Source organism: Lissotriton vulgaris, chromosome 1_1, assembly GCF_964263255.1.
Source record: "Lissotriton vulgaris chromosome 1_1, aLisVul1.2, whole genome shotgun sequence".
Taxonomy (NCBI): Eukaryota; Metazoa; Chordata; class Amphibia; order Caudata; family Salamandridae; genus Lissotriton; species Lissotriton vulgaris.
Genome location: NC_141685.1, coordinates 2,078,172,897 through 2,078,191,303, shown reverse-complemented (window position 1 = coordinate 2,078,191,303; position 18,407 = coordinate 2,078,172,897). Strand labels below are relative to the sequence as shown.

At 46.3% G+C, this 18,407-nt stretch overlaps 1 protein-coding gene across 1 annotated transcript in view; it reads right to left on the bottom strand.

Moving 5' to 3' along the window:
• The window catches only part of SLC15A5 (solute carrier family 15 member 5), a 394,335-nt gene that overhangs the window by 168,710 nt on the left and 207,218 nt on the right, over window positions 1–18,407 (bottom strand). Inside the window, exon 5 of the mRNA XM_086938942.1 lies at window positions 9,835–10,021. Within this exon, the coding sequence (XP_086795068.1) occupies window positions 9,835–10,021 (187 nt within the window). The remainder of the gene's footprint in view (window positions 1–9,834; window positions 10,022–18,407) is intronic.

Genomic DNA, 18,407 nt, shown 5'->3' with positions numbered 1-18,407 from the left:
CGTTCCCAGAAGCCTCAGCAGCAGCCTGCTGTCTGAGGGGTTCAAGAGAAGGGCAGTCTAACTGGTCCTTCCCCAGGTCTTCCCTTGAGGGTCCCCCTGAACCCAAGAATTCAACTTGATCAAGTTCAAACTCTCTAGGCTCAGTTTCCCTCAATTCCTGTAGGTCAGCCTCCTCTGAGACTTGATCCACAACCTGGGGCAAGGGGGAAGGCACAGCCTTAACCCTACTGCTCTTTTTCTTGGAAGGTGTCTGGTCCATTGTTCCAGGATCCAGCACCTGTTCAGTGGGGCATTTCCTGACCTGTGACCTGGTCACAGCAAACACATGTGCTGGCAAGCCTAACATTTCCATGTGAGTCCTCTGCTCCACTTCTGACCATTGTGATGACTCCAAATCATTGCCCAACAAACAATCCACTGGGAGGTCTGAACTAACTACAACCTTCTTTTGGCCAGTTACCCCTCCCCAGGAGAAAGCTACAATTGCCATACTGTGATTGGTAGTGACATTGCTTGCATTGGTCACCAGGAATTCTGTACCTGGCATGATCTGTCCAGGGTCCACAAAGTTAGGTGTCACCATTGTGACACTGGCACAAGTGTCCCTATAGGCCTGAGCCATTTTTCCATTAATGAAAGGCGTCTGTCTGTATTTGCCCAAAGTATTGGGACTTATATCAGGGGACATATCCACATCCCCTGTACAAACAAGGACAGCCTGAGTGAGGGTGCCAACTAAGTTGTCACTCCCCTCAGAACCCAGGGTTAACCCTACTAAACCCTTGGGAGGTGCACTACCACTGCTGCATGTACTAGGGGGCACAGGTGCCTTAGGGGCTGCAGTGGCAGGAGTCTGCCCTCCTCCTTTCTTGGTGCACTCACTAAACCAGTGAGTTTTACTTTTGCAGTATTGGCACCACCTTTTAGATTGGCCTTCTTTCTTCTTTTGGGGAGCCTGACCACCACCCTCTTTGGGTTGTTGGGGACCTGTCGAAGACTTCTGGTCATTTTGTTCCCCCTTAGAATCTTTACCCTTCTGGTCTGCTTTCTTCTGACCACCTTGATTCTGGCCCTGGTTCTGTTTAACTCTTGTTCTAACCCATCTGTCTGCCTTCTTTCCCAATTCTTGGGGAGAGGTCAGATCTGAGTCAACAAGATGCTGATGCAACAACTGGTTCTGACAATTGTTTAAAATTTGTTCTCTCATCATCAAATTGTACAATCCTTTGTAATCAGTAACCTTACTGCCCAGCAACCAGCCCTCAAAAGCCTTAGTGGCACAATCTACAAAGTCAGACCAATCTTGAGACTGAGTTTTCTGGGTATCTCTGAACAGCACCCTGTACTGCTCAGTGGTTAGGCCAAACCCATCAACCAGTGTGTTTTTCAAGATTTGGTAATTGTTAGCATCCTCCACTCTAGTAGTGAGGAGCTTGTCTCTACCTTTACCTTCAAAGGAGAGCCACAAGATAGCTGCCCACTGACTTTGGGGAACACCTTGCACAGTGCAGGCCCTCTCCAAAGCAGTAATCAATTTGTGGATGTCATCCCCTTGTTTAAAGGGGGGCACTATCTTACCCAGGTGTTTTGTATCAAAACTCCTTTCCCTATTGCTAGGTACAATGCTGCCACCAGTGGGGACTTCCCCACTTAACTGTTGCTCTCTAGCAAAGGCAAGTCTCTCTTTGGCCAGGGCAAGTTCTTCCCTGGCAATCCTCAGATTGACTGCCCTTTCTCTAGCTTCATACACTCTCCTCTGAGGGGAAGTCATCCCTCTGTGAGAAGAGCTTTGAGAGCCATTGGTTTGAATAGATCTGCCAGAGCCTCTTGAGAGAGACCTGGCTCGTCCATTCCCAATGTTAAGCTGACCTGAGAGTGGCCCCAGGGGTCCCCCAGTCCCAATCTCATGTCTGCTTAAGTTGGACCTGGTTAGTCTGCTGACTTCTACCTGTCCCTTATCTGCCTCATCCCCAGAGGGATCCTCATCCTCCTCCCCCTCTTCAGTCTCAGCTGAGAGGTGGATTAGGTCAGGGTCTCCTCTGGTTCCCTCAAGGGGAGGCATGTTCCCATCTGGATTAGAAGAGCTAAGAAGTCTCTCAGCTTTTCTGGCATCATAAGTCTCTAAGAGACCAATCAGAAAGGAAGTTGTGGGGTTAGACCCCTGCTTAATCTTCCTAGAGGTACACACCTGTCGTAACTCATGGAAGCTAAGCACAGTATATCTGGAAGGGATGACCTGTGGAGGGTCCACTGACACCAAGGGAGACTCAGAGTTTCCTCCTTTGTCTGACATACTGTTTCTAGTGTGGTGTAAGTGATGCACCTACCTACACTATGTGTTTGCCTACTGATCCCTTGCTAAGAGTTGCAGCCAAGGTGTGCTAAGCCTTGAGGAGCTGCAACAGCTGGTTCAGTAGAACTCAGAGTATTCTAAGCTAAGTTATATGTACCTAACAGTACTTATGTGATCTTTCAACAAGATATTCTTAGGATACGTGTGGTAAAACAACAGCAAGCTCAAATCCCAACCGCTGCTCACCAATGTGAGAAGGTGGCCTGATATGCAGTGCTCACTATTCTAGTGAACACTATGTATCAGTCCAGCAACCCTTATTGATGATTGGTTGTAAGTCAACCTTATAGACCAGCTATCCTAGTAGCATGGATACGAGCAGTCTAAGGCTAAAGACTCGAGAGGGCGTGTTAAGCCAGCTGTTTACCACACATATACCCCTTGAATACCCAGTGAAAGGACACCACACAAGTGTTATGAAAATAAACAAGATATTTATTATAAATCACAACAGCCCTGTACTCTTTATGAGGACAGGGTACTAAGCACAACACAAAACTCTTACGAAAATACTTAAGTTAGCACAGTATATACAAATGCCCGAGGGGCACGGAAAACCATATACTCTGAAAGTGGAATGCGAAATTACTAGCAGGTAAGTACAGTACTAATAGGCTTTGGAATCGCTAGATCATGACTATAGAATCTTCAGATTACTTCTAGGAGACCCAGGGGACTCGGGTGCAGAGTGTGCACTCTCACGCGTGATGCGGGACAAAGTCTATGGTAGCTAGTAATGACAAAGTTAGTGTTCTCGGGCGAACCCGACCTGGTAGGAGGAAAACGAAAGTGGATTCTGACCCTTGGATAGTGAGGCTATGCTGGGGCACCGAAATGCCGAAGTTACCTAGCCCAGGGGCTGCAGCTGCATAGGTCTCAAAAGACGTCGGGAATCCTCGTAGACGGACCAGGAGCCTGGAAGAAAGAAGTTGCTGGCAGGCGACCAGTGAAGAAAGTTCGATGGATCCAAGCCTGGATCGAAAGGAAGATGACACCTGAAAGCAGAGGGGACCAAGTTCGAGACTACTAGCCAGTAGTCAGGTGGCACCAGGAGGGCACCGGATGGTAGTCACCTCGACTAGGTGAGTGGGTGACGCTGTGCTCGCAGATCTCACGGACCAGGAGGCGTTGTCGGCGACCAGGATGGAGGAGCGAGCTGTCCCACGAAGATTGAAGCTGTTGGCGTCGCTGGACCCAGGATTGGGCAACAAAGCCTTGGCAAATTCAAGCCCACGCGGTGGACTCAAAATGGCGTCTGGAGTGGACCAGGAGGGTCCGGGGTGCCTCTCTTGAAGAAGGAAGCAAGGGCCAGTCTGGAGCAACCAGACCAGCAGCAGTGATATCGTCGGGCGTCGTGTAGAAGGCCACAAGCCAGCCGGCTAGTAGCCACACAGCGTGGTGAGCACGCAAAAGCAGAAGGGCCCCACGCAGATCGTGGAGATGCTGGAGGGCTGATCTTCGGTGCTGGAGCTGCTCAGGGTTGGGGCTTCTCGGACCCCAAAGCACTCACCAGTGGAGCACACGGTGGGCTTGTTGCAAAGAAGTCGTGCAGTCTTGGCGATCGTCGGTCCCTCCAGGTCTCGTCGCACTCACAGTTCTCAGCTTTGCTGTAGAGGTGAGTAGAGGTCAGAGGTGCCAGGGAAGCCGGGTCTCGTCGAGCTGGGTCGTCGGATTCGTGAAGAAGGACTTGCAGCAGACCGCAGTGCTCTTAGGATGGTGCCCGCTTGATGCAGGGTGACTACTCCTTAGCCACAAGGGAGAATCTTGAAGAAGGAAATCTTGATGCATTTCGCAGAAAGTCGGGTCTTGATTCCAAAGATGATCTAATTTGAACAGGGGGCCCGCTCCCATCTTTATACTAAAAAAGGGGGCTGACCCGGTGACTAGGTCCTGCCTATGGGTGGGACTAGGTGGGGGGTGGTTACACCCCTTTCCCATGCCGGACTTCCCCAGGCCAGGGGCTGGTGTGCCCCTGGAACTGGTTCAGACTGGCCTATGCGTAGTGAGCACCGGGGTGCCACTCAGCAGTCACCTTCCTGAAAAGCCCTGCCTACCCAGGATACACAAAACCATGTCTGGGACGGTGCTAGCACCGCCCCTGACAGGAAACCCTTTGTCCAGGCTCCCCTCGCTGGAAGGACTCCCAGCTGCAGGGGGTCAGACTCGTGTCTGTGGTGGCAGCATCCATTTTGTGGAGCTGAGGCTTCAGTTAACTTTAACCGGGGTTCACAGTTACATACATGTCGTGTCCCTCTAGAAGGGTGGAATGCTAACCCCGTCGCCAGAATTGGAGAGGGGTTAGTATTCCAATTCGTATGACACCTTACTCGACATGTTTTGATAAAGCAATACCAAAGATAGCATTTAACCGCGAGGATTATAATGCACTTAAGAGTATATGGTATGCGATATCATGGAACAGCTATTAGGACTTGGTTCCGCAAGCTGCAGACAGGCTCAGCTCATGCCAGAGCACCATCTCACACGATTCCAAGCACTCTGCCTTTAGGATTGTCAAGGCCTGCCATAGGAGTGACTGATAGGAATCTGTGTGTCCATTTTAGGGTTAGGTATAGGTATACTACACCTACAGCAAAGGGTGATTACACGACTTTGCCCCAGCTGTCATGCAGCCAGTTGTGTCAAATTTAGGAGGCCAGCCAGGGGTGGCATAATACATGCTGCAGCCCCTGGCAGCCCTGGGTACACCTATGCCCTGAGTTACAGGGTCTGATAAGGTGGCCCAGTACCAATTGGTAAATGCACCTAGGGTACATGAGTAATTTAGAGAGAGAACAGCCAGGCTGTGGGTCTGATTGGCAGGCCCACAGCCAGAGAAAGTCGTAAACCAGTGAAACAAAAGCAAAAAATCTGGGTGATCATAGGATTGCAGACCCTACTCTCCTACATGCGGTACCTGCCACCTTGTACATGCAAATTCAGGGGTACCATGGGTACCCCCATGTGCAGCACCCCACTCCCCCACCCACCACCGGGGCCCACAACGAGCCCCCTAAGGCATTCTCCGGCTGTCTTTTTGTGCCAGTATCTCCACCGAAAAAGACAGACATCGTAATCCCCACAGCGGTGCCTACACGGCACTGCTGCCATTGCCCCATTGTACCGTGTCCCGCAAGGCAGGCGGAAAAGGACCGCCTTGCGGAACCACGGCGGACAGTCTTACCGTCCGCCACAGTACCATTCCCATTCCCACCTCCATCCTGATGTGGTGGTGGGAATATTCAGGTTGATGGCGGGCGATCCGCCACCGCCGGGCCGGCGATCCTCACCGCCCACCCAGCGGTAGCGCACTGCCTACAGGACTTAATCCAGGAATACTTTGAGAAGATAAGTATCCCCAGCTTGTCAGAGGTCCTTAGGAAACAAATTCAACTTGACATATCAGAAGAGGAAATTTTAATTATTTCAAAATCAATTCCCGGCGCAAAAGCGTGTGGTAACGACTGGCTCCCCACAGAACTTTATTAGACCTTCTCTAAGGAACTGAACCCCTTCTTAACAAGGCTGTTTAATTACATTAAGAAAGGGGGCTGTGTCCCCATTAGCTTTAAGGAATCTGTGATTGTAAGCTTTGTTAAGAATGGCAAAAACCATAAAGACGTAAATTCTTAATGGCCGATTAGTCTCCTAAACATCGATTATAAAATTCTTATGAAGGTTTGGGCCCAACGTTTCATTCCACTTGCGCAAGAACTGATTCATAAAGATCAGTCATGATTTTTTGCCAGAAGGTCAATGTCCTCGAATACCGGATTTTTTATTCAAAGCGCTTGACTTTTTCAAGAATAATTTAACCCCCTCACTTATGAGGGTAGATGCCGAAAAGGCGTTTGACCTGGTCAATTGGGATGCTCTTTTTTTTTTGGTCTGGGCAAATTTGGGGTACCCGGCCAGGTGACAGATATGTTTAAAAACTTCTATCAGGGTGCCCAGGTCCACGTGGTCATCACTGCAAATCAAATAGGGACAGTGAACATTACTCGTGGGACCAGACAAGGGTGCCCAATGTATGCCTTGCTGTTCACCTTTTTTATTGAGCCCTTAGCGGTGAGCATTCGTGACAATGTGAAAATTACTGCCCCAATACCTGAAATGACAAAGCGAAAACTATTCGCTGATGATATTTTTTTATATTTAAGTCCTGAGAGAACAAATCTGGACGGGGTGTTATTAGAATTTAGTCAATTTGAAAGGATTGGGGGCTAAAAAAAAATCTAAATAAAACCGAGATTTTGGTTTTCAATACGTACTTGGAGTTTCTCCAACCTTAAATCCCAGACGTTAAGAACGAACTAATACATTACCTGGGAGTATTTGTCTCTAAATATAACAAGAATGGAGTATTACCATAGGAATCTGAGGAAGATTCTGAATGGGATGTGTTTAGAACCAAAGGAGTATTACCCTTTGTTAGAAAAACCCTCACTATGTGAAATAAATCCCTTACTCTTTCCCTTGTTTGTACACAGTATTTGTCTCTAGTCAGTACGAACAACTATTTAGGCTAAACTACCTAGCAATGCAGAATAAAATAAAAATATTGCTCAATAAATGGTCAATTTGACCTTTAACATTAATAGGCTGTGTAGCCCTTATAAAAATATCCATACTCAGTTATTAATATTTCTTTTAATTAAAGTACCCTTGAAAATTAATGCTACATGTTTTAAAGAGCTTGAATCTATGTGAAGTAGTGTGGCTCACTGGTTAGAGGCGGCAGACCCGAGAGCAGAGGACGGCCCGGGACCAGGGTTCGATTCCCGATGCGGCAGGTTTCTGGACCAGGGTCAGCGGACTCGATAATTCTCTCGCCTCGGTGCCCACTCTGATCAGCGATCACACTCGGCAACTCTGGGCATTAGCTTGCCTCATCTTCACTAACGGCCCCACCAGACCGCCGGGGATGCCTGGTCTCACCCTGGAGATACCCAATAAGGGACCATCTCACAGGGAAGCCAGGAAGGGTTTTGCAGCGGTCGAAGCGCGGAGATACTCCTCCGGGAGTCGATCCTAGCGCTATATAAACCTGCAATTAATTAATTAATGAATTAATGTTTAGAGAATCTGTCTGGAGTAAAAAGGCCTCTAGGGTTAAGCAGTCAATACTCCAGTTAGACATTAAACAGGGTGGACTAGCATTGCCTAGAATGCAAACTTACGACGAAGCAGCGGTTTTAGATCTTGGAGGGTGCTTACTGGAACCAATGGTATTTATAGATAAAAAAAATTGATGAAATGGTACAGGAATCAGGCTCAAAGATACCAACATTCTTAACAATAGCTAAACTGCCGAAAACAACTAGATATAATACGCTTCAGAATTTTGCTTTTAGATTGAAATTTTTCTTTTAAAAAGCTGGCTCCTCTGGTTGCCTGAAAAACTGGAAAGATTGTGGATTAGAGGAGTTGAGACATTTTTATAAAATAAAATAATTACCTGGCAAGAAAAGAGGTGCAAAGTAGATATGGTGATACTAAGAATCCGTTTTATATCTACAGAATACAAGCCAGGTACGCGCCCTATTTCGAGCTAAATTAAAGTGGGTAGGTAATGGGAATTCGCAGCTGACAAAACTTAACGTGTACCCCGTGGTCGAGAAATTATTAGGAAGATCAGAACGTGAAGCTAATTGTACGCTGTCTAGTCATGTGGGCAGTTAATATCTCAGCTAGGTAGTAAGAGCTGCCAACTTTAAAAGGATGCCCTTCCTGCCCCGTTGGCTGGCATATTACACCCGCTGACAATTTGAGGGGGGAGGGGACTGGCTGCATACTTTTTTTACATGGACAAAATTAGAGCTTTTCTGGGTGAAGATTTTCTCGGCTATAACCCAGGCAATCTAAAAGACGGTAGAGCCTGAAGATGTGGTAGCCCTCTTTGGCAGTTCTAGAGTAAGGGGAGACTAGACAAAATCAGAGGCGACTTTTCTTGCGATTAGCTCTTTGGTAGCCCGCTCCTTAATCATCCAGATTTGGAGGTCGGAGGATGTCCCCTCCTACTTGAAATGGATAAATAAAATGAAACATACAATGAAGAAGCATATGCTATGAGGGTAGGAGCTTCAAGAACATTTGAGGCTGTTTGGAAGTATTTTAAGAATTTAGAAACAATGGCGTGACTGGAAATTTTTTAGATCTTGTACTATATTACTTTGATGGTTTAGCATGATGCACTTTTTATTTGCCGAAAAAGCACATTTAAAAAGCACTTTAGCACTTTGGCACTTTTTTGCACTTTTTCTAATAGTGTAGGTGGACCCCCCCGGAGAACTGTAGCACTAAGCACTTTAGTGTTTTAATAGCAAAACTTATATAGTTGTAAGTAGTTTAAGATTCAGCATGTTCACTGATGTTTATTTTTAATATGTTTGGACATTTTGATCCTTGTTGGCTTATAGATCATTTAAAATTGGCTCAGTAAATGTTTAATGTTTAGTTTAATATCCTGATGATGATAATTGCTTGTAAAATGGTCTCTTTTTTGCTTTGCTCAATAATAAATATATATAAAAATAAAGAAATGCAAAACTGCCTTTTCACATGTACAAAGGCCAAAAACTGGCCTCAATCTCCGCTAGAGTCACCTTCAAGATGCTAACCCATGCTCACAAGGGCTTCCACGACAAGGACCAGCATACCTGAACATCTGACTCAAATTCAAAGCACCCCAAAGGACCCTATGATCAGCCCAGCTCTTCTACGCCGTGGTCCCCTGCACCAGAAAAACCAGATTGGGAGGCCACTCCTTCTCCTGCGAGCGGCCAGAGCCTGGAACGACCTTCAGCTCCACCTCAGACAGATAACATCGCTCCCGATCTTCACAAGAAACCTCAAAGCCTGGCTCTTCGACAGGGATGGACTGGAACCTGCTACCCCCTCCCATCCCCCAGCGCCTTGAGACCCTTACGGATGAGTAGTCGCGCTTAACAAACACCTGATTGATTGGCTTGAGAGATGACTAGCACAGGGAGTTGCATAAGTTAGATGTAATAGAACCAATATAAAGGCCAAAGCTAGCATGCAAAAGCAACACTTCCATTTGCCTCTGTGCGGATTAGTATGATGTTAACCTAAACATTTGGGTTGATAGAGAACCCCTTCTGAATATTTCAGAAATGTTGCATACTTAAGAATGTGCTTTAGTGGTCGCCACTTTGGAAATGCCTGTCACTTACCATCAAGAATCAAGATATCTCACCTCCTTTGTTACAGTCGAGGGAGCTATTCCTTTGAAACGGGTGGCATTGTTTATGTATTTGAACCTTGCATTTCTCCTACTGTTCATGTTATTGCCATGCTGTGTACAATATACTATGCAAAGTGCTCTGATAGCCTAGAGCCTTGTATGGACTATATAAAAACTCAAAACACATAAATAAGTAAACTGAAAATTGCAACCTGTAGCATAAACACAAGTTTGTCATTTGGAAATGTAAGTTAAAACACTTAATTATACTTACTTATGTATGTTGATGGTGAAAATCCACTTCTTCCTTTTGAAAATAAGCACATATTTATTACTTCCAGTAAAGGAGCCACAATTAGAAGGGGTATGATACTGATGACATTCATTGCCGCTATCGGCAAAAGAAATCCATTCAAATTCAAATTGGAATTCATGGTTTGGAGATAATAGCCAGATGGAATCTGCGTTTAAGAAAAGAGACGTTCATTCATTTGATCAAATCACGCATAGTGTATTGTTTACGTTTTTTCTAAGCTTAAACTGTACATGCATTTGGAAATAGCTATGATGTATGCATGTGTACATAATGCTTGATTGGCAAGAAATACATCGGTAATAAACAACATAAGTGTTACATATGTGTACATTTTACATAACTAGGCAAAGGTAAATTTTTACTAGATTTTCAAAGTGGTTTTCAGAGAAGTGGCTGGCCAAATGCAATGCAGGTTTGGCAATCCCTAAAAAAGCAGTAGTGTTTGCATATTTTTCCTTAGCAGAATATCAAATATTTAATATCGACCAGCCTACGTATCGACTATCACTGTATTGTGAAAGCAAATATTATAGGCAGAGCCACAGGTATTATGCAGCAAAGGAAGACCAAAATATCTGGCAGAGTTGAGTACATTTATTTAGCTAATAAAGGCAAATTTTACGGTATAATGCGGCACACTGAATGTTAGTAGTAACTCATTATTTTGACATTTTTAAACGTTAACATTATCTTGGCAAAGGTTTCACCGCACTAGACGAGTTTGATGCCCTACTACAGAAATCAGCAACAGAAAGATGACCAGTTAACATATGCGACGAGCAACTTTTGATCCGTTGGAGCTAGACTCAATTTTTTTGCTGTTGCTGAAACGGGCAGGTTATGCAGCAGATTATAGATTATGTGGCAAATGCGGCAAATCCATAATTATCTTGAAAATACTGCAGCCGCAAAATTGCATAATTCTAGTGGCCCTAGGTAAGTGTAGATTTACTATTTGTAGCTCACATATTAGTGCCTTGACAGTATGTGTGTGTTCCTGTGTACAAATACATATATATATATATATATATATATTACCTACTGGCGATAGCCAGTAGGTATATATAGTTAGGATTTTTTCTCTATGGAACTTTTGAAAATTCTATGTCTAATAACTTTGGTGTTTGTGGACGGAATCGGCTGAAATTTTCAGGAAAATGGCACATTTTGTTTCTGAGCAGCCCCTGAAAATTTGGGGGGTTCCGTCAAGGGGGGGTCGAGAAAAAAGGGGGGTCCCTAAACGCGTTTTTCCCATTCATTTTTCCATAGGGCCTTTGGCCTCACTTTTAGCTCGAACGGCTGAATGGATTTGCACAAAACTTGGCAAAATTGTAGGGACTGTTAGCCCGATGTGCCTTTGCTGGGTCTCAATATATGTGCTCCAGTGGATTTTGAGAAATTAACGTTTTAAAAAACAGATATATCTGTGACAGCGTCCTAGATAGCGCTCCAGATCGCGTACTTTTCGTGTAACGGAGCTTTGCAAAGCGAAGCTGATTGGCTCTCCGGTGTCTGTCAACATTCTAAACAGTCCAGTGCGGCCGCCATCTTGTCTCTCGGTAGGATCGAGAGACAAGAGGAGGAGAAAAACAAAGGGGGAATTTAATGAAAGGGGGCTAGGTGGACCCCTCTTGACCCCCTAGGAATGATGTTGGGGTTAATAAAGGGTCCCGTGGGGCAAATAAAAAAAATTTGATTTTTCGCGGTAGAAGCGCTTCTCGGTTTGCGAACCGGGTCGCAAACTGGTAGCGAAACGTGAATTCGCCATTTTGTGTTTCGATTTAATTAAATTACTAGGTATAAGGGGGTACGGGAGACGTATCCTGACCCCTTATGTTTTCTGAGGGTGGCTCATATGTTGATACATGTCTTCCAGCGGCTGTGCGTGAGCGTTTATTTTTTTTTTGCTGCGTCACGTCTGTTAACGTTCGATTTGATGGAAATCAGGAACTGTTGACCGCTATTTTGTCACTGCGAGTGAATATTTTATTAAAAATAATTGTTATAAATTAATCCTTATTGATAAATATTGTCTGCGCCATCTTGCCTTTTTTGCAATGCCACACTTTTGTTGAGCACGGCAGCCATTTTAGATGCCTTGACCAGACCCACTCTCTGCACGCCACCGATCCTCAGTATGGCTCCCCACCCTCGCAAGCATCTCCCCCACGCACTGGTCACCCCCGCTCTCTCTCTCATGCATGGGCCAGAAACCTCCTCCCATGTGCGCTGTTCTTTTCTGAGAATCACACCCTGTGCCCGCCCGACACCTCCCTTTCACCCTCTTCACTACCGCACCCTCTGACACTCCTCTAGGTGTAAGGGGGTACGGGAGACGTATTCTGACCCCTTATGTTTTCTGAGGGTGGCTGAGGAGGCTCATGTATGTTGATACATGTCTTCCAAAGGCTGTGCGTGAGCGTTTTTTTTTTTTTTGCTGCGTGACGTCTGTTAACGTTTGATTCGATGGAAATCAGGAACTGTTGACCGCCATTTTGTCACTGCGAGTAAATATTTTGTAAAAAATAATTGTTATAAATTAATCCTTATTGATAAACATTGTCTGCGCCATCTTGTCTTTTTTGCAATGCCACACTTTTGTTGAGCACGGCAGCCATTTTAGATGCCTTGACCAGACCCACTCTCTGCACGCTGCCGATCCTCAGCATGGCTCCTCACCCTCGCAAGCATCTCCCCCACGCACTGGTCACCCCCGCTCTCTCTCTCATGCATGGGCCAGAAACCTCCTCCCATGTGCGCTGTTCTTCTCTGAGAATCACACCCTGTGCCCGCCCGACACCTCCCTTTCACCCTCTTCACTACCGCACCCTCTGACACTCCTCTAGGTATAAGGGGGTACGGGAGACGTATTCTGACCCCTTATGTTTTCTGAGGGTGGCTGAGGAGGCTCATATATGTTGATACATGTCTTCCAGCGGCTGTGCGTGAGCGTTTTTTTTTTTTGCTGCGTGACGTCTGTTAACGTTTGATTCGATGGAAATCCTCCCATGTGCGCTGCTCTTCCCTGAGAATCACACCCTGTGCCCGCCCGACACCACCCTTTCACCCTATTCACTACCGCACCCTCTGACACTCCTCTTCCTCTGTGTCCGATTGTCCAGGCCGGGCCCAGGCTATCACCTAGCCCTGCAGATGTAGTTTATGGCCCCAGCTGTAGAGAATCAGTCCTCTTCAAAGGAGTTACAGTAGATCAAGGCCCCCACCCGATGAGATCCGTCACACCACACGCGTTCCTACTATCTGATAACCATCCTGTATTGTGCTTGGGGAGGGGATTCTCACTGTGAGGGTGTGTGGGACTGAGCCTGAAGCGGAAGATTCCAGGGATGCCTCTTTGTACAATTATGTGTCACATTAAAAAAAAATAGCACTCCAACAAAGTAGTAGGATTTTAACACTTTAATAACTTATAAATATATAGTACGCAACAAAAACAGTAAATACATTTAAACAATTTTTTTGAAAAAAGAAGCAACAATGGTCAGTAGCTGTGTTTTGTGCGAATAGTCCCAAGGCAGCACAATGTGCTGAGTTCTGGACGGCACCCAGGTGATGTTACCTGGGTGCCGCACTGGTTTTTTGTATCCTACAATGCAGCTCAGAAAAACGGCGTGGGTCGTCCCGGGGGGTGCGCGGGGAGGCCTCATCAGTAGCGGTCTGTTGTGCGAATAGTCCCAAGGCAGCAGAACGCGCTGAGATGTGGATGGCACCCAGGTGATGTCCAGTAAGTTGTTGCACTGGTTTTGGCATCCTACAATGCTGCTCCGAAAAACGGCGTGGGGCGCCCCGGGGGGGCGGGGGGGAGAGGCGGCGTGAACAGGCCTCCCCAGGTGGAGGCTCGTCTGCTGTACTGGGGCGCCCCTTTACCGTTTCAGTTGCCATTCCGCCCGCTTTTGCTACACCGTGCCTCATCCTCCATTCAGCTGTTTATCGCCCGCTCTTACTGCTACAGCGTCTCGCTCACCATGTAGTTGAGTTGCGCCCACTCTTGCGGTGCAGCGATAGGCGGCTGCCACAGGACTCTTAAAATTGCGGACGGCTCTTCGGATTTGGGCCTGGTCCACTAAAATGACCCTGGGACACCTTGGAACTCGGACGTCCCCTGAGCCTTGAAGATTTTACAAAAGTCTTGGGGGCCCCGACTCCTGCAGGCTTCCGGTGGGGAGCGGCTGCCATGATTGCTCGCGGAATGACCACGACGGAGCCACGAGATGGTGGTGCTCTCAGGCTGACGCCAGCTTCAGTCTGAAACATCTAGAAACAAGGTGGGGCTTTCATCGTTTGGGAAAAAAAATGTTTTAATCCAATGAAAAGTGTTATTTTTAGGTCATATGATCAAGCCTTCCATCATTAGGAAACCAAAAGTAAAATGAACCAATGAAAAGTTTTATAAAGAAGTCACATGACCTGTTATGCTTACGTTACGCGCTGCTATAAAAAGCGTAGAAAATCCGTTGGCACGTGAGGCGGCGTCAGTAGCGGACCGATGTGCGAATAGGCCGAAGGCAGCACAACGCGCCAAGATCCGGATGGCACCGAGGTGGTGTCCAGCAAGTTGCCGCACTGGTGTGGCCATCCTACAATGCTGCGCTGAAAGTCGGCGTGGGGCGCCCCGTTGGCCGGTGAGGTCGCGTCAGTCAGTGGGGGCTGTTTGAGGATCTGACTGCATTGGAAAGCAATGTGATGCTGTGCGTCGCCCCCAAGATGGAGGCTCCTCGGCTGCAGTGGGGCGCCCCTTGGTGTTTCACTCGCTATCCAGCTGAGTTGCGTCCGCACTTGCGGCTACAGTAGGCCGAAGGAAGCACAACGCGCCGAGATCTGGATGGCACCGAGGTGGTGTCTAGCAAGTTGCCGCACTGGTGTGGCCATCCTACAATGCTGCGCCGAAAGTCGGCGTGGGGTGTCCCGTTGGCCTATGAGGTGGTGTCAGTAGCGGACCAATGTGTGAATAGGTCGGAACCAGCACAAGGCGCCAAGATTCGGATGGCACGGAGGTGGTGTCATAGTTGAGAGTTCTGAGCAGCGCTTGTAACACTGTCTGAAGCTTATTTGCACCTGCTGCAGCTTCACTATTGCGGAACTTTTTTCCTTTTCCTTTCTGCATCTTGTCCCACAATCCGTTTGACCTGAAGACACGACCAGGTCCCTGAATGTGTGCAGGGGGACGCTATTGATTGAATCAAAATGGCGGCTTCACACAAAGCTGACTCAAGTGTTGCTGCTGATGCTATACAGACAAAAACTGGCTTTCAGTTTGTACATTCTTCAGGATTTTTCCATCCAAGGCTGGTTGAGAGTTTGTAGAACAATGGCTTCAGATCTTGCCCTCCCCTCTTTTGACTGTTGGTTCTTGTTGTCTATCTCTTCTGTTGTCATTTAACTCCTTGTTGTGTATTGGTTGCACAACCTTGATATCACGAGATACGTATGCAGTTTTGAAGCACATGGCGGGCGGGGACGAGAATTGATTGAATATTTCGACATCCCTATTGATATTAAGTTCTGATGTGTTATTGATTACTGTACTATTGAAAGTTCGAATTAACGTCGCCCATGGTACTTGCCCGTAAATGTATATCTAGATAATTTTATTGTAAGTGGCCCTGTCGTATTTTAATTACAAAATGTACGTCCACCGATTCCGCAACTGTTAGACACCTTAGTTCTTGCAACCTAATGGCCCGCTCGTTGCGTTCCTCTACAGTGTAAATGTCTCCTCATCATATACGATTCCAGTTTGCTCCGTGGCCGGCCCACGTGGTTATAGGCCCGTATTTGTATACTGACATTTTCACAATAAAGGTTTTTAAAACAAAACATGGTAGTAGTATTTACATTGGTAAAGTTTTTAATTTTAGTCACTGTTTTCGAATCAGTAAAAGGCAAGTGAAATAAAGCAGTCCAATTACATGACGGATAAAAGGTATAATACGCAGGAACGCAGTAAAGATAAATGGTCATGGGCTGTTGTGTTTTTTACTCCTGCAACATAAAGTGATCAATAAGAATCTGATATTCAGGCGTATCGGCGACTAAGACAGCAGGCTGAGCATCTTTTGCTCAACGGCTCTGTCATGGGACGAAGAAACGCCCTTTTTCTAGAAAAAGGAATATATTTTACTTGCAGGACAGTTGTAAATTTTCCGGGAAAGTACATTAGCCTGGAACATTATAACATATATGTTTAAGAAAAAATAATGTTTGAAAGCAATAAAAAGCGTAATTTTTAGGTCATATGACCAAGCCTTTCATCATTAGAATAACAAAAGTAAAATGAACCAATGAAAAGTTTTATTAACAAGTCACATGACCTGTTATGCTTACGTTACGCGCTGCGCGCCGCGCCCCGGATCGCTTCCGGGAAGCTGCGCTTCGCGCACCGGAGCACTTCCGGGTGCGCTAACGCGGCGTGTCATATAACGCATTACGCGACAACGTAGGTCCAGAATATAGTCAAAATGTCTCCACCAACCAGCGGTCGGAACACAACCCCTTTCAGCAGTCCAAAAAGTTCTGTAAAATGACAACAGAAGGGACAGGCAACAAGAACCATCAGTCAAAGAGGGGAGGGCAAGTTCTTCCCTACCGGGTCACGTTGGAGCGCTACCGGAACTGATCTAATTGGTAGTCTACAGTGTTTCTGGATGTTTCAGACTGAAGCTGGCGTTAGCATGAGAGCACCACCATCTCGTATCTCAGTCGTGGCCATTCCACGAGCAATCATTGCAGCCGCTCCCCACCAGAAGCCTGCGGGAGTCGGGGGCCCCCAAGACTTTTGTAGAATCTTCAAGGCTCAGTGGACGCTTTCGAGAATGGGGCCCAAGCCCTAGCAGACAAGCGTCCGAGTTCCAAGGTGTCCCATGGCCATTTTAGTGGACCACGCCCAAATCTGAAGAGCCGGCCGCCATTTTGAGAGTCCTGTGGCAGCCGCCTATAGCTGCATCGCAAGAGCGGGAGCAACTCAACTACATGGTGAGCGAGACGCTGTAGTCGCAAGAGCGGGCGGTAAACAGCTGAACGGCGGAAGAGGCACAGTGTAGCAAAAGCGGGCGGAATGGTAACTGAAACGGTAAAGGGGCGCCCCATTACAGCGTGCCTTCAGGTCAAACGGATTGTGGGATAAGGTCCAGAATGGAAGAGTCATCAAAAGGCAAAAAGTTCCGCCGGACTCCGGGAGCCGGCCGCCTATGTCGGGGGCAATCTCAGGCCACGCTAGGGCAACACGACTTGGGGAGGGGGCAGGAGTCAAGCGCACCCTCCCAGTCCGCGCCACCACACCGTATGTTGAAAATCTGAAGCCATCGTTCTACAAACTCTCAACCAGCCTTGGATGAAAAATCTTGAAGAATGTACAAACTGAAAACCAGTTTTTGTTTGCATAGCATCAGCAGCAACGCTTGCTATCAGAGTGCATGAGTTTCATGCTTGATCAATTGAGCTAGCCGGATCAGGCAACAAAAAGTATAAAATAGTTATGTAAATAGTTATTTAATAAAATGTTTTACCCTGTTACTTTGCTGGTGTGTTGTATATATTTATAATATTTGCATAGAGTTTATCGTTATTTTTGGGCGGGGTGGGTGGCGGAGCCGAGCTGTCTTGCAGCCATCATGGTGTGGAGATCAGTTCATCTCACTAGTTTCGTATTTCTCATGAAGGGTTGTTCCTAATGTTTCTATTTTAGCGAGGTCAAAAAGAGATCCCATTAGTGGCCTACTGATTTTGCTTGATTATTATTTTTTTTTTTACACGATTTTTCACTATCTGCAAAGACTAAACAGAGTATTGCGACTTTGTGCTTGTTAGTAAATAGAGAATGAACCAAAGAGAATCAATTCTAAAATAGTAAATGCTTGGATAACAATCAATCAAATGGAGAGACAAGCAGGCACGACGGATTACAACAGGGGCAAAGGCCTGCGTTAACTACCCTTCACTATCTGCAAAGAGAGAGTACTTCTAAGAGAAAAGAGGGAGGGGGCAGCGTTCAAAGCACATCAGCGTGCATAAACACGAAAATGTTTTTACATATCACGTACTTGACATTTGACAGCTTTTGATATTTGCTATTAAAAAACCATTGAAATTCACTGAAAAAACCATAGGTTTTAGCCCATATATAGTTAGGGATTAGCATTTACAAAACCTTAATTTACTCGCACAAAACCATAGAAATTCGCATATATAGTCAGATGCAATAACTATATATCGCGCACCCGCAATCCACTGCTGATCATGTCACATATTACATCATTCATGACATGGTCAGTGACATCACTGATGACATCACTGATGACATCTCAAATGACATCACTGATGACATCACTGATGACATCACTGATGACATCTCATTTGACATTACTGATCACATCACTGATGACATCGTTCATGTGATAATACGATGAACCTCTTCAGACTCTAATATAACCTTAGATACACTCAATGTAAACAGACACTCAAAGACTGTCACTCATCCATGGAGTTACTCACACACCTAGTCAGTCATGCAA